The 16,435-nt window shown below is 36.7% G+C and overlaps 1 protein-coding gene and 1 non-coding gene across 2 annotated transcripts in view; both read right to left on the bottom strand.

The window, feature by feature from the left end:
* Positions 1-11,808: 11,808 nt before the first annotated feature.
* On the bottom strand, positions 11,809-11,875 carry Smp_tRNA_00555_Gln_TTG.1.1. The gene has a single exon. It is a non-coding gene (tRNA).
* Positions 11,876-15,640: 3,765 nt separating this feature from the next.
* Positions 15,641-16,435, bottom strand: part of Smp_142030 (AMP-activated protein kinase, gamma regulatory subunit, putative) — a gene marked incomplete at its 5' end in the record, with an annotated part of 15,412 nt that continues 14,617 nt past the window's right edge. Inside the window, one exon of the mRNA XM_018792087.1 lies at positions 15,641-16,144. Within this exon, the coding sequence (XP_018647266.1) occupies positions 15,902-16,144 (243 nt within the window). The 3' untranslated portion in view covers positions 15,641-15,901. The remainder of the gene's footprint in view (positions 16,145-16,435) is intronic.

The following is a 16,435-nucleotide window of genomic DNA, read 5'->3' as shown; positions in this document are numbered from 1 at the left end:
CCCCTTTCCTAAGAAAAAAAAGATCTAACCGGAATGAACAAATGAAGGGTGTATGATGATACATAAAAATTTTGTGGCAAACTCCTATAATCGGGAAAATACTAAACAAAACTGGACCTTCAGAACTGTTCAACCTTAAGTTATTGTTTAAATTTTTGTCTAATTATCATATCCTTGAGTTCTTGTGTCTTTGTATACCTTAACGTGTAAGCTGTCGTTTAACAACACAAGCTATTGTTGTGTTTTTCACCTTTTTGAAGTTATTATTAATTAATTACGAACCTATCACATTGTTCTCTTCCACTCATTGTGTAGTTATATCTGTATTGTAATTTCTTAATCATATTGATGTGTGGTCAAAATTTCACTTTATGTTAGGTGTTGAGTCATAAGAATGGACTGCATGATTAGAGGTAACCTGGTTTCTATGTTGTCTTCTGTTCCAGTTATCGGACAACCAAGCGTTGGAGCACTGTTTTCTAGATCAATAGTCACTCAATATTGGCCTCAGCTGTTGTCTCACTATCATTGCTACTAGATAGACAATATAGGCGAAATAATCGGTTTTCAGACAACATCATACAACTGCTTTCCTGTAACTACAGTCCGATCATACAAGCCCTACATAGCCCTAGTATCTGTTTTCCCTCAGTCATGTCAAAACAAAGTATGGATGTTTCTGGATCTTATTTAAAACGTCTTATGTTTTATAAATTCAAATAAGAATAGGACTAGTCGTAGTTAGTAGTACTGTGGTGATTAAGAACTAAGCTTGAGGAAAATCAATTTACTACTTCATGCAAAATTACACAATGCCTTCGTAAAATATGAAAACCATGCATTAAATACATTATTTGGACATCTTCCTTCACTTTTCCTGTATATGCTTCATGATTCTTCCAATTCTGTTGTTATTAAATTTGCTCTCCAGCTACACGTTCAGGTTATGAGCGAGTATTTGATCTTGTTTTACTAGTTCCTATTTCATACTCATAGATGTGATCAGAGAACGTAAAGTGTCAAGGAATCGACTAATTGGTGGAATAACTCTCCCATATAAAGTCGGGAAAATGTGTCAAAACCTAACAGATTGTAAACTTAGTCGTTTATAGGTAGTGTGTAACGTAACTTTGGATAACTGAACGCACTAAGGTCAGTCAGCCTACACTAGACAGGAGTATTTCCTTCTTAACATTGTCTTTTTCACCCTAACACCATTGACAGAACGGGTGAATTCGTGGAGAAAGAATGCTGAGTCTTGTATTGTTTTGTATTCTCTAACAGTGTACAGCCTTGATAGTTCTATACAATATAAAACCTCCATGTCTTCTGAATTCAGTGGTTTTCATGAAGTTAAGTTGAAAATTTCACAAGTTAAAGACAGGTTCGAAAACTTGTCTTCTGTTGTAATAATCTTCAGAAGTTTATATTCACCAACCTATACGCAAACCAAATGACCTAACTCAGGATCTTGATGTTTCATAATAGGTACAACACCTGTATACCTCTGAGGTGATTAGAACTACGACGAAGTGTTTTTGATTTCTAACACTTATAGATTTATAATACCCATATGGAATAATTTACCTTATCACTTCTAATAATTTTAGTGTAGTTCAGACTGTGAAATGTTGATGTCTTAGTGATATACACTTTAGAAAACGAATTTCATTTTGAAATAACACAACTGAAGTTCAATGGGAAATAACAAAGTACTGAACAATTGTCTTGATTTAGTTTATGGCTTTTTAATGTGTTGCGGTCACGGCCTAGAATCTTCTAATCTGATTACTTGGTTGAAGTCCGTTGGATGAGATGACTCAGAACTGATGTGAGTGTCATTGATTAATTTACTTTGTGTTATTTTAACTCTTAAGTTTCAATATCTCTCCATAGATGATTTTACGAATTGTATTTGTCAGTACATTGTCTTTTCCTACTACCATTCTTACCTCTTGTTATCTCTACTTTCTTTTAATTCGTTTCATTGTGCTGGTGTGACATCACAATCTGTGTGTTTATGCCTTGAGTTGTTTCTGCTGTCGATTTCGTTTGGTTACAGAAGCTTTTTTTAAATAGAATTAATCTAGACTAACTACACAACTATGAGTATTATCTAATCATACTTTTGCACTGTTGATGGTAATATTTACTTACTTACGCCTGTTACTCCCAATAGAGCATAGGCCGCCGACCAGCATTCTCCAACCCACTCTGTCCTCGGCCTTCTTTTCCAGTTCTATCCAGTTGTTGTTCATTCTTCTCATGTCTGTCTCTATTTCTCGTCGTAATATGTTCTTTGGTCTTCCTCTTCTCCTTTGGCCTTCAGGATTCCATGTGAGGGCTTGTCTTGTGACGCAATTGGGTGATTTCCTCAAAGTGTGCCCAATCCACTTCCAGCACTTCTTCATGATTTCTTCCTCCTCTGAAATCTGGTTCATTGTCTCCCACAGTAATTTGTTGCTGATAGTGTCAGGCTACTGCCGGTCCCAAGCCCGGATAAAGGAGGAGGGTTGGGTATGGGGTTAGCGACCCCATCCCATGGAAAACCAACTCGCTAAAAAAGACGCTAACCACAAAAAAAATTATTCAAACCATAATGATGATATTAATGCTACTTATATAGAATTTGAGACTGTTCAATTGCAGTCCTAAATAACTTCCGTTTTAGTGAATTCTTGAGGTCGTCTGTAAAATAGAAAGTCAGAAATATTGTAAATTTAACCTTGTTTCATATAAACCTAATCTGAGTCGTTTGCTTAGAAATTTAAAAGAAATGTGATGGTTAGGACTGTGTTTATTCCAAGTTCCCTTTTTCGTCAGTGATAACCAATACCAACTGTATCCTACATTGTTAAGTATAGTGAAAATTCTTAATACTTAAGAAACGTACCTCCAGATATTATCATGAAACAGTAAAAGTTAACCAGTAGCTAAGTAGATAACGCGATGGCGTTTGAAGCGAACGGTACTGGGTTGGAGTCCCAGAGTGAGCATCAACTCTGAGATGCAGGTTTATCCAGCTGACGAGTCTTGAATAGGACGAAACACACGTCCTAGATTCCATTGCCATCAACTATCCATCTTTGCTTACAATGCTTGTGAATTAAGGTTATATTGAGGCAATACGCACAGCATGCACATATGCCAATAAGAGACTGACCAGGTGCAATCCTAAACATCAATGGGAATATTCAAACAAACAATACTTAGTTAGATTTAAACTTCACCCCATTACACAAGCAGGTAGCTAAGTAGATAACGCGAAGGCGTTTGAAGCGAACGGTACTGGGTTCGAGTCCCAGAGTGAACATCAACTCTCAGATGCAGGTACATTCGGCTGACGATTCCCAAATAGGACGAAACACGCTTCCTGGATTCCATTGTTATCCACTATTAATCTTTGCTCATAAAATTTGAATATTTTCACAACTTTTGTAAACGTAGACAATCATCAATGAGTGTGAATGTATCTTACGCTTGGAATTGATCTTTTCTCTTTGTATTAAATTTCGCAACAGGTGATACTATTTCCAAACAATCAATACATATAGTTTCAATGATTGAATCTAATCAATCTACAATACTGTTTATGCTAACTAGGGGTTACATACAACAGGAACAACTGGTTGTATGTCAATGATGTCAATCAATGTATGTCTTCACAATAATAAAATGAATTATAAATGAATTATCTCATTATTATGACAAATAATGTGCAGTTTTAATTGTCAACAGTTAGTTCTATAGGTCATAATGTTAACAGTGCCAATTGTTGTTGTTGTCTAGACCAAATTGTCTATAGTCTGAAATAAAATAACCAAAGTGATTGTATTTCGACAAGTCAATCGTTGACCTTTAAGGTTATGCTTATATGCTAGTGTGAATGTGACACATCATAAATTTGTGTAGAATGGAATGAATGAGATAAAGAATTTTTATGGTTTTTTTTTATAGATACTACCATCAAAAACCAGGAAGCACTGGATAGTTATTTTGTCCTAGAATGGATTTTGTACGCTATACCGAATGTATTGAGTTCAGTTCCTGTTAGAGATGCGCATTGCTGATGAAATATCCGTCTAGTGCTTCTAATGGTGGTCTAGCTAAAGTTAGTTTATGATTCCAACTTTGAAAACAAAATTTCGATGAAGCAGTTATGTGGAGAATATTTACCTTGAGTTGATCTCAGTTGTAGCCTTATTAAAAACTAGGAAATGCAGGTCAGCTTTTCGGTTCTAGCATCGAACTCCTCAACAGTAAATACTCATTATCTTGCTGGTATTGAAATATGCGACTTTCAAGTCTCGTTCCTGTTATTCAATAGTATATCAACTGATATTAAGTCGTGATTAATCTCATCTACAGATGGAGATATCTTTTGCACATCTTTTTATAGTGTTTACAAATTGTAGTCATTAATGAAAGTAAGAATGCATGAGCACTTAAGCAAATTTGAAGTTATCTTGATTGATTTGTTAACTATAAAAGGGGGCACTGGAAACAAGCGAGTACTGGATAACTTTCTCCATTTTTTGTTTTGAAACTGTTAAACCGGTACACACCCATAACTTCAAACATGAAAAATCAAATCTTTAAAACTACCGACATTTCTTAATACACACAATACGATGATTATTTTCAAAAAAATTCACTTCAATACTCTTGACGGTGGCCAAACCTTCATTTGGTATCATCGATGAGTAAAATATATCATTATTGAAATCATGAGCCGATCTAACAAAACCATTGAGAAGCTAGAAGCACTGAATAACTGTTTTTTCCTAATATGGGACAACTCAGAAGTGCACACATACCATATCGTAGTCAGAAATCGGTCCTAGCACCTTTGGTCTCGAGCTAAACCTTTAGATCATCAAGCCGAAATCTAATGGTGACTTTTACACAAATTTGTGATAAGTACTTATGAAACTTCGAAAAATTCATCTGGAAGTTAGTCACTACTAGTGTCATCCATATTATTATTAGTTCAGGTACTTTATGTGAGGATGTTTGAATTTTTTCTGGTTGGCGTTTTTTAGCGAGTTAGTTGTCTACTGGATGGGGTTGATAACTCCATGCCCAACCCTCCCCCTTTATCCGGGCTTGGGACCGGCAGTAACCCCAGAGGGGCCCCAGGCAGATAGGACACACATTGACGAAAGCATCTAACTGCTTCACAAGGCAAGCCCTCACTTGAAATCCTCAGGGTCAAATGAAAAGAGGACGACCAAAGAACACATTACGACGAGAAATGGAGACAGACATGAGAAGAATGAACAACAACTGGGTAGAACTATAAATGAAGGCCCAGGACAGAGTGGGCTGGAGAATACTGGTCGGTGGACTTTGCCCCATTGGGAGTAACGGGCGTAAGTAATTAATGTGGGGATATTCCCCCAAATGACCTGGTATGATCGAGGGCAGGTAGAGTCAGTTCTCCCTCTCCAAATGCTCTCACAGCCACTGTCAGGGAAGTAATACTCACTGACCTCTAGCGGCCACGGTGTTCTTTACGAAACTGAGAGAACGAAAATGAATGTCCGATGCTTTAACCAGATTAGTGGATATGGGGTATCCACCTAGAGGAGTTGGAAAACCCTCATTCCAAACCAATGGTGCACAGGGGCTCTAGAATCCTGAAGTAACTAGTGGATTATGAACCAATTGTTGGTCACCCACTTCTATGGGACTACATCTCTTTACGTTGCTCCACTTTCTTGTGGATCAGACCTTTAAGTCCAAGTCTCCGGATGTGGCCTCCTAAGAAAATCACCTGTTTCGGTTTGAGCACCCAGGTATTATCCAAGCTTTACAGGATCTACTGAAAGAAGAAAGTACGATAGAGGACAGCTGGAAAGGGATCAAAGAAACATTAACTTCAACGTGTCAGGAGGTGCTGGGCCACTATAAGCATCATCATAAGAAATGGATCTGTATGAAAACCCTGGACATGATTTAAGAAAGCAAGTACAAGAAAATAGCAATTAACAACAGTCGAACACGAGCAGAGAAAGTCAAGGTATAAGCAGAGTACGCAGAAGCAAACAAGCAAGTGAAGAAGAGCATTAAAGCCGACAAGTAGAAATACATGGGAGAACTAGCAACGACAGTGGGAAAGGCTGCAAGAGAAGGAAATTTGAAACAACTATATGATACAACGAAGAAACTAGCAGGGAGATATAGTAAACCGGAGAGACCAGTCAAGGACAAAGAAGGAAAGATAATTAATGAGATTTAGGAACAGAGAGACAGATGGGTAGAATACTTCGAGGAACTGTTGAATAGTCCAGCCCCATTGGATCCACCGGACATCGAAGTAACACACACAAACCCTCCTATAGCTGTCCCTCCAACGATAGAAGCATTCAGGATGGCCATCAGACAAATCAAGAGTGGGAAAGCAGCAGTACCTGACAATATACCAGCTGAAGCACCGAAGTCAGACATAAAAAGAACTGTAAACATGCTCCACAGGGTTGAAAGGAGAATGCTGATGGGCAGTCTATGCTCCTCGAGGGGTAACAGGCTAAGTAAGTAAATGTCCTTTGTTATTTTTAGTTTGTGATGAAAACTGTTCATACTATGATTATTGTTTCGTCTAAGTTGTTTGGTTTTGTATACCATGATTTATAGTTTAGAATTCTGAATAACAAACGGTCCAGTCATTTATTCCAGTACATTTGGTTATAAAAGTTTCAATTTCTCATCTTTTACAACCTCATCATCGGTATATAATATTCAGTAGAAAACCGGTGTTCATTAAAAGGTATCCAAGTTACAGGAGCTTATGGCTTAAATCATCATCAAATGGTAAATACCAATCTTTGCTTTACTATTATCACGGAACCTTATACTAGGTATGTAGACTTTGAAATGATACTACATAAGATTACTAAGGTGATGATGGTCAAATTTAAAGAAGTGTCATTTATTTATTTATTTAAACACATAAATATTGGTACAAGGAAGCACCAGATACATATGCGCCACACAAATCTCATTCGATTTGTGTGAGGGCTGTGACACTGTCCGGGTGCCCAAACCGAAACAGAGGGTTTAAATAGGGGGACACACACGGAGCTTTTGACCTAAAGATCTGATCCACAAGGCAGTGGAGGATCGTGAGGAGATGTAGTCCCATGGTAGCCGGTGACCAACGATTGATTCATACGCCATTTGTTCCCTCAAGATACCGGAGCCCATGTGCACCATTGGTTTGTAATTGTGGTTTTCCAACTTTCCTAGGTGTACTTTCCGTGTCCAGCAACCCGGTTACAGCGCCGGACATTCGCTTTTCGTCCTCTCAATTTCGTAAACAACACCCGTATTGTGAAAAAGCAATGAGTAGGACTTCCCCGGCAGAGGCTACATACGCGTGGCCATGTGAGAGCATTTGGAGAGGGAGAGCGGACTCTCTCCACTCTCGGCCGTACCAGGGCATTTGGGGGCAAAGAAGTGTCAAGAAAAATCAGAAACTTTAAAATTGAGTTAAATGTTAATATTTAACTAAACTTTAAATAAGTGATTAACAGCTACTGTTGTGATCTCACTGATTGTTTTTTCACATTACAACTTGATTGTGATCGGTCAAAAAATGTCGTAAATGATTGATCAGTTAACTTTACAATCTAATTTAAGACTATTTAGTTGTTCTGCTGTAATCTTAGAATGTTTCTACATCTTCCAGAGTTTCGCCATCAAGTGTGATTGTGTTGGTGTTCTCCGTGTTGTATTTGAGAATCTTGCTTTTCCCTTGTGTATGTTGAGGTTTATTGCTGCAGAGGCTGCTGCTACATTAGTTGTCTTCGTCTGCATGTGTTCGTGTGTATGAGGTAGGAGGGCTAGGTCATCTGTGAAGTCCAAATCTTCTAATTGATTCTGAGATGTCCATTGTATTCCGTGCTTACCCTCAGATGTCGAAGTCTTCATAATCCAGTCAATCACCAGTAGAAAGAGGAAGGGGGAGAGTAGACAGGCTTGTCTGACTCCGGTCCTTACTGGAAATGCATCTATCAGCTGTCCTCCATGCACGAATTTGCACTGTGGTCCGTCGTATGATTTCTGGATGATTTTGAGAATCTTGTGAGGGATCTTAGTCTTGATACAACTCATTATTAATTTATGACTACACATGTATGCATCCGTTGTAAAGTCAATTTGATTTCACTGAATTGGCTATTTTTAAACCAGAAACTTATTTTAGATACTTTTCAGATTATCAAAAAGTTCTCAGTATTCGGTTTCTCTTTTTAAATCATTTCAGTTTTTCTGAGTTAGTCAAGCATAAGCAGCTTAGAAGTTGGTACATGTGTGCACTAGTTGAAGTTGTCATACCAAATCATTACAGTGAGATAAATCCCAGAATAGTAGAAGTAGTAACAGTATCAGGAGTGGTAGATAACATTAAAGATAGACAATATGATTCAAGAAGGAACGAATTCGCGAAAAAAAGTATCAAATAATCTTTGAAACTCAAGATTCAAAGGAAGATAATGAGTGATTGGATCTGTGCTATTGAGACCACTTCTGATCAGTGTCATCCAAAGTCTGTGACTGAGAAAGGTATGAAATAATAAAACTAAAATGGAATTATCCAAATCATGAACATACAAAGCACCATTGTAAATGTCTTCATGTCATGCCTCCATTTGTTGTCTGTACTAATGAAGTTGTATATTCTCTCTCATATAACTGATTTCTATTGATCAAACTTAAAAGTAGACAGCTTTTGGATAAGTCAGAATGGTTGAAAACATTTACGGTTATTGTTAATCCGAGTTAAAAAATGTAAAAAACTCTTTTATGTTTGAAAAATTACATGTTTTACATTAGTTCTTAGTGTAGGATTTTCGACTATTTAATTAACCCATTGGTATACTTGACAGATCACATGCTATATCAAGGTCACATGGTAGGTCAGATATAAATGTAAGTACCGCTTACATGTATGTATGCTAATAGCCAAGGTAAACGCCTACGTATTCATGCAAATTGGAGAAACTACAGTGTACCTAGACTGTATACATTACTATTCAACTTTTGATAGTAGAATTACCCCTTACAGTTTCAATTTCCACTGTATAGCTGATTGGGTAGCCGATAAAGCTGTTGAAAATGATCAATTCAATATACATAATTTCTTCATCGTATTGAAGAGAGTATGGTCGAAGATTTGAGCAGAATAACATGAATTTGTTTGATTTCATTAGGTTCTCGTCAGCTGCTTACAACCTGTAATATTTAAAAACTATAGTTACTAATTAGATTGAAATCACTTACATCAATAAGTTTAGTTGGGAATTCTTATGAACAAGCATTACTATGATATATTTATCATTATTTGAACACATAAATATTGATACAGAGGGGCACCAAAAACACATGCGCTAAACAAGTCACTTGATTTGTGTGTGGAATGTGATACAACGTGGGTGCCCAAACTGAAACAGGTGGTTTTCTTAGGAGGCCACATCCGGAGACTTGGACTTAAAGGTCTGATCCACAAGAAAGTGGAGCAACGTAAAGAGATGTAGTCCCATAGAAGTGGGTGACCAACAATTGGTTCATACTGCATTAGTTACTTCAGGATTCTGGAGCGTATATTCACCATTGGTTTGGAATGAGGGTTTTCCAACTCCCCTAGGTTGATATCCATTATCCACCAATCTGGTTAAAGCATCGGATATTCTCTTTTCGTCCTCTCAATTTCGTAAAGAACACCGTGGCCGCTAGAGGTCAGTGAGTATTACTTCCCTGTCAGTGGCTGTATATGCGTGGTCATGCGAGAGCATTTGGAGAGGTAGAGCTGACTCTACATGCCCTCGGCGATACCAGGGCATTTGGGGGAAGAATGTAAATAAATTTATGGGATTAATTAAAATTACTAAAATCTCCACAAAAACCCTTTCTGATAATAATCATATGCTCACTAATGACGGGCTTCAAGAGATATTTCCTGGAATTCTAGTGAGATGCAATGACCAGTGGAGTTCAATCAGGTCTGTTGTGAGATATCAACTCACAAAAGACAATATTGGACGGTTGCTTAATTTCGTGGATTAGTTGAAGTTAGACATTAACACCGTTGCATGCCGGATCAGTGATCTAGAGGTTGAGCGCTCGCGCGCGAGTCTGATATGTCCTGGGTTCGAATCTCACGAGACTGGATCGTGGATGCGCAATGCTGAGGAGTCCCATAACATGACGAAACGGACGTCTAGTGCTTTCAGGTTTTCCATGGTGATCTAGCTTCAATTGACTCATAATTTCAACTATAAAATTACTAAAATCTCCACAAAAATCTCTTCTGATAAAATTTATTTATTTAAACGCATAAACATTGGTACAGGGATACACTAGATATATATGTACTATGCTTAGTCATTTGATTTGTGTGAGGGCAAATATATGTTTTATGTTGAAAAACATTGTACAATATTGGTGGTAACAAAAAACAAAAGAGCTAAAAACAAGTGATCACGAGATGAACAAACGCTAATGAATGGAGTTCAGTTAGTTATTATGAAGTAATTAGTTTAGAAGCAAATCGGAAAAAAAATAGAACTCAATGATATAACGAAGTAGGATTTCTATAATCAGGAGAGAGAGAGAAAGAGATTAATATTTGTCTACTTTTAAGCACATTTCAAGATTTGGACACTTGTTATCATTGGCTTCAATAAGCTTCAGAAGACTGAAACTTGACTTTTTATTACTCACCTTTATGAATAATTTACTGTGATTTATAAACAGTATAAAATAGAACAACAGTTAGTGAATCGACTAAAAACGAACAATTAAGATAGTATGAAAGTATTATGAACAAACTGTTGAATCAACATACATTAAGAATAGTATTTATACTGTATATTCAGAGAATAATCTCCAATGTTTCTCATTCTTAGTTATTCTCCTTGTCTTAAAATTAGTAACACAGGCGTACACACACTATTGAAAAGCAGCAAACTTCAACGATACATCTGTCTATTCCTTCCTGTTATCCAATTATCAATTCAGAATAATAGAAGTATTTTTAGACGTCTTTTTATTTAGATCAGAAGGGGTTTTGTGGAGATTTCGGCATATTCATAGTTTAGGTCATGAGTCAATTGAAGCTAGACCACCATGGAAAACCTGGAAGTAGTGGAAGGCCGTTTTGTCCTGTTGTGGGACTCCTCAGCAGTGCGCATACACGATCCAGCCTCGCGAGATTCGAACACGTGACCTATCAGTCTCGCGCCAGAGCACTTAACCGATAGACCACTGAGCTGGCATCCAACGGTGTTAATGTCTAATTTCATTTTATTGACTAATTTCCTATGCATTTATGTCGATAAATATACTCTATTGGTCCAATAGACCATTCAAGAATGACTGACCTTTTAATCCTTAAAAAGTCGATTGATATACTTCTGTTTTAGTAAATTCTCGAGGTCGTCTGTAAAATAGGAATTCGAAAATATTGCAAATTTAACTTTCTGAGTTATTTACTTACAACTTTAAAGGAAATGTAATAGTTAATACTGTGTTTATTCCTAGTTCCCTTTTTCATCAGTGTTAATCAATAACAACCGTACCCTACATTCACTTAGTATTACTTGTTTGAATCTTCCTATTGATGTTTAGGACTACAACTGGTCAGTCTCTTATTGGCATATGTGCATACTGTGTGTATTGCCTCGATATGGCCTTAATTCACAAGCATTATAAGAAAAGATGGATAGTTGTTGGCAGTGGAATCCAGGACGCGCGTTTCGTTCTGTTCGGGACTCGTCAGCTGGATGTACTTGCATCTCAGAGTTGATGTTCACTCTGGGACTCGAACCCAGTACCTTTCGCTTCAAACGCCATCGCGTTATCCACTTAGCTACTGAGTCCTGATAGCCACCTGTTCATGCAATGGGGGTGAAGTTTAACTTCACTTAGTATTACTTGTTTGAATCTATCCTAAATTGTTAAGTATAGTGAAAATTCTTATTCAGAAGGAGTTTTTGTGGAGATTCCAATGTTTTCATAGTTGAAAGCGTGAGTCAATTGAAGCTAGATCACCAAGGAAAACCTGGAAGCACTGGACGGCCTCACGCTTTCAACTGTGAAAATCCTTAATATTTAAGAAACGTACCCCCATATATTACCATGAAACACTAAAGGTTAACCAGTAGCTAAGTTCATAACACAATGGCGTTTGAAGCGAGCAGTATTGAGTTGGAGTCGCAGAGTGAACATCAACTCTGAGATGCATGTTCATCCAGCTGACGAGTCTTGAATAGGACGAAACAGGCGTCCTGGACTCCACTGCTAGCCACTATCAATCTTTACTTACAAAGCTTGTAACCTCAGGCAATATCGAGGCAGTCCGCACAGGATAGACATATGCTAACAAGAGACTGATTAATTGCAGTCCTAAAAATAACAATGGGAAGCTACAATTAAACAACACCAAGTGAATTTAAAGGTTAACCAGTTGTAACTTTAACAAATTGTCAAGTTTTACATCTAATTGATTTTATGTGATGAACTTTCAAACATTCATTATTATTTAGATTATATATTTTAATCCTAATAGATATGAGATCAGGCAAGTGTTTTTCATTCTATACACCTCTCGAATCGAACTTCAAATTAACACTATGGCTAAGAACAAAGAAGTTATTAACCAATCAGCATGATGAAAATTATTCATTAAAAATTGATTGGTTAATAATACATAAGATATAATGCTTGATTAAAGTTTGTTAACCAATCAAATTCCAGAATCTCGAATAAGATCATGTCATTTAAATGGCAAGTTCTATAGAGTGTTATGTTAGTTCGTCCTACATAAAATTTCCCTGTATAAACCACAAATTTAGTTCCACAAATTTAGTTGAAGCTGTTTAAAAGAAAGAGTCAAGAAAAGCTTCTTCTATTGATAAGAAGTATTCTATTCATAATGATTGTTCCTACTCTGTAAGCAGGTTTACTAGGTTGTTATAGGTGGACTGCTAGATATTAACTAATGTGATATATAAACTATCGCAATGAGCTGACTGGGGCGGAGACGTGGAGAATTATGAAAGCCATCATCCAGAAGATACAAGTGTTTATTAACAGTTGTCTACGCAAGATACTTCGGATCCGTTGACCAGACACTATCAGCAACACGTTACTGTGGGAGAGAACAAACCAGATTCCATCCAGTGGAGGAAGATATCAGGAAGAATCGCTGGAAGTGGATAAGACACACTTTAAGGAAATCACCCAACTGCGTCACAAGGTAAGCCCTCACATGGAATCCTGAATGTCAAAGGAGGAGAGGAAGACCAAAGAACACACTAGACTGAGAAACTGAGACAGACACGACAAGAGTGAACAAAAGTTGGATAGAACTAGAAAAGAAGACCCAGGACAGAGTGGATTGGAGAATGTTGGTCGGCGGCCTATGCTCCATTGGGAGTAACAGGCGTAAGTAAGTAAGTAAGTAATGAGCTGACTGACGTCGAAACGTGTAAATTTCTACTCTAGAACGTTGACTATGTTACCGGAAAAAATCTAATTATAACTGAAGCTTTACTTCCAAAATAGACTGAGGTACATAGTTATGTGCCTATTGAGATTTATAAATGGTTATAGTCTCATATTTCATTTAGATTATCACGTAAATTACGATTATCCATAATAACTAGTGTTTGTGACCAATCATTCCCGGTGTTTTGATGTTCAGGTTAAAAGTATGGGAATAAGCATCTTTTATCAGTTGTGTAGTTGGAAACAATAATGACGTTAGTCAATCTTTTGGCTAATAGTATAGTAAACAATAATAGCACGTACTTAAAAGGTTTCAGGAGAGAAAGAAAAGATCTTTTAAATCATTTTGATCATTAGCGATATGCTGATTCTTTAGATTCAATTCTGTGACATTTGTGAAGAGTTTTGTAGTGACCTGCTTTTTTGGTATAATAGAAACAATTATTATTATTATAACCAATTGTACCAGTGATTGTTTCACTGTACTCATTTTTTTAAACTGTATCAAAATCACTTTTCGTTCTGTTGTCCATCTTGTCCGTTCGAACTTTCTTACGCTCTGCTTTTTTTTGCCTGTAATCTTTGGCACGTCTCGGTATTCACTCGATACCACAAGATCGCCAATAAATATATTTTATCTGAACCAGCTACAACCTTCTGGTTTACGACCTATCGAAGGAACCAAGTTGTTTTCGGGCGCGTTATCTTACTGTAGTGGCGATCATAGTCAATCGAGACTCGATGCCATCTACAGTTATATGTACGTTATTCAACTGATGACCAAGTAGTACGTATTATACATCATTCATTATTCATATGTAGTGATAACTCTACTCATCAATGATATGGAATTCACCTAAGGGTCACATAAATTCGTGAGTTTGTTTTTATCAACACACTAACAAATAACGCAATACGAAGAACGAGGAAAAAAAGCACTAATTATGAATTTCATCCCAATTACCTGACATTGTATCATCATAATCAGAAATATTTTTTAAAAAATGGGGGGGGCGATGTGGTATGGCAAGTTGAACTGATGTACGTACGTACGTACGAAGTTCTACGTTGTGACTGACTGACTGATTGCATGGATACAAGTGAACATATATTCTGTTATATCACAAACACTGTGCATTAAAAAGTAAAAAATCTCTCGTTTCTGTTTCTAACAAAGGAAAAATAGAATGAATCTGTGGAGGGAAACAATGATTTCATTCATATGAGATTTAATAAATATCTAAAAGTTGAAATCTTGAGTTGATTGAAGCTAGATCACCATGGAAAACGTGGAAGCACTGGACGACCGTTTCGTCCTATTATGGGACTCCTCAGTAGTGCGCATCCACGATCCCGCACTCGCGAGATTCGAACCCGGGACCTACCAGTCTGGAGCCAGAGCCCTTAACCGACAGACCACTGAGCTAGCCGGCATCCAACGGTGTTAATGTCTAATTTCAACCGATCCACGAAATTGAGCAACCATTCACCAATGTAATCGGTGAGTTGATATCTCCCGACAGACCTGGTTGAACTCCACTGGTCACTGCTTCCAACTAGAACTCCAGAACATGTATCTTGAAGTCAGTCACTAGTGAGCATATGATTATAATCAGAAATATCTAAAACGAAAATATGTTCATACATGCAAAGATGAATAAACAATGAGACAACCGTTAAAAAAAAACCAAAAACCATAACAAACATCAACAAGATAATTTATGTACACAAATAAGAGATAAAGAATAAGATTGTAATTTATGCAAATCCGAGGGGGGGTATTTATAGAATCGAATATTTTTTCGGGGAGAATATAGTGAGGGGGTGGAGTTGGAAAATAACATTTTTTTTAAAAAAAAATAATGATTTCTATTGAATGATAGAAAACTAAAGGTAAATTAAATAAAAGACATAAATTAGAGAGTAGGGGATCTTGAAAGAATAGGTGTTGTTTTTTTTGAAAAAAAATTGTGATTACTCGCCTATAGGAAATTAGAGAAATGATGAGTAGGGTTGATAGTAATAGTAGTAGTAGAGTGAATGGAATAGTAACAATAATAATAATAAGAGTAATGTTATTAGTGTTAGTAGTAACAGTAATGGAAGTAAACGAAGGCCTAGGACAACAGAGTGGGTTGAAGAAAGTTGATCGGCAGCCTATGCTCCATTGGGAGTAACAGGCGTAAGTAAGTAAGTAACAGTAATGTAATATTTTAATTATTAATCCATAAACCTTCCAATTACTTCCAAGTGATAGTCATCATTATATCCAATTCTAATCATTAATTGTTAAACTGATTGATCAGTTTTATAACATTTCATTTCAGGAAAAGGGGAATACAAAGAGAGAGACAGAGAGGGGGGAGAGAATGATGCATATAAACTAGTTTTTTTATTGATATGAATTACGCAATGGATTTGTAATGAATTTCTTCATTCGAACAAGATCATTTCTTTGTTTCGATGCGTGATTGTTATAATGATGATGGTGGTGATGATAGTGATCATCATCATCAGCATCATCATCATCATCATCATCATCCGTTGACCAATTTGTAAGAAATTTTAATATATCTGATAATGAAATGATTCCTTCAACTTTGTTATTTTCATCAATAATAATTAAACGATGTACCTGGTAAGATAAGAGATAAAAGAAAATGCTTCAACTATGGATCAAAGTCATTTTAGGATTGAGATATTTACTACCTTACATTCACCTCAACATCTCTTCAGTTGAATTTCAAATGTCGGAACTGTTTTCAGAAAGGGAAACTGATAGGATACGATAAAAAGCCAAACCTATACTTTAATTCATCATGATCTTTTGTTCAATACTACTTCCGTTTTGAATTCAATATAATGGTGGAGAAGATTTGTAGCTCAGGTGGGTGATTTTGATGGAGTTTTGTTCTCTGAGCAGGAT

The sequence above is a fragment of the Schistosoma mansoni genome (assembly GCF_000237925.1).
Source record: "Schistosoma mansoni, WGS project CABG00000000 data, supercontig 0222, strain Puerto Rico, whole genome shotgun sequence".
Taxonomy (NCBI): Eukaryota; Metazoa; Platyhelminthes; class Trematoda; order Strigeidida; family Schistosomatidae; genus Schistosoma; species Schistosoma mansoni.
Note: the sequence above shows the minus strand (reverse complement) of the source record. Positions and strands in the feature narration are given on the sequence as shown.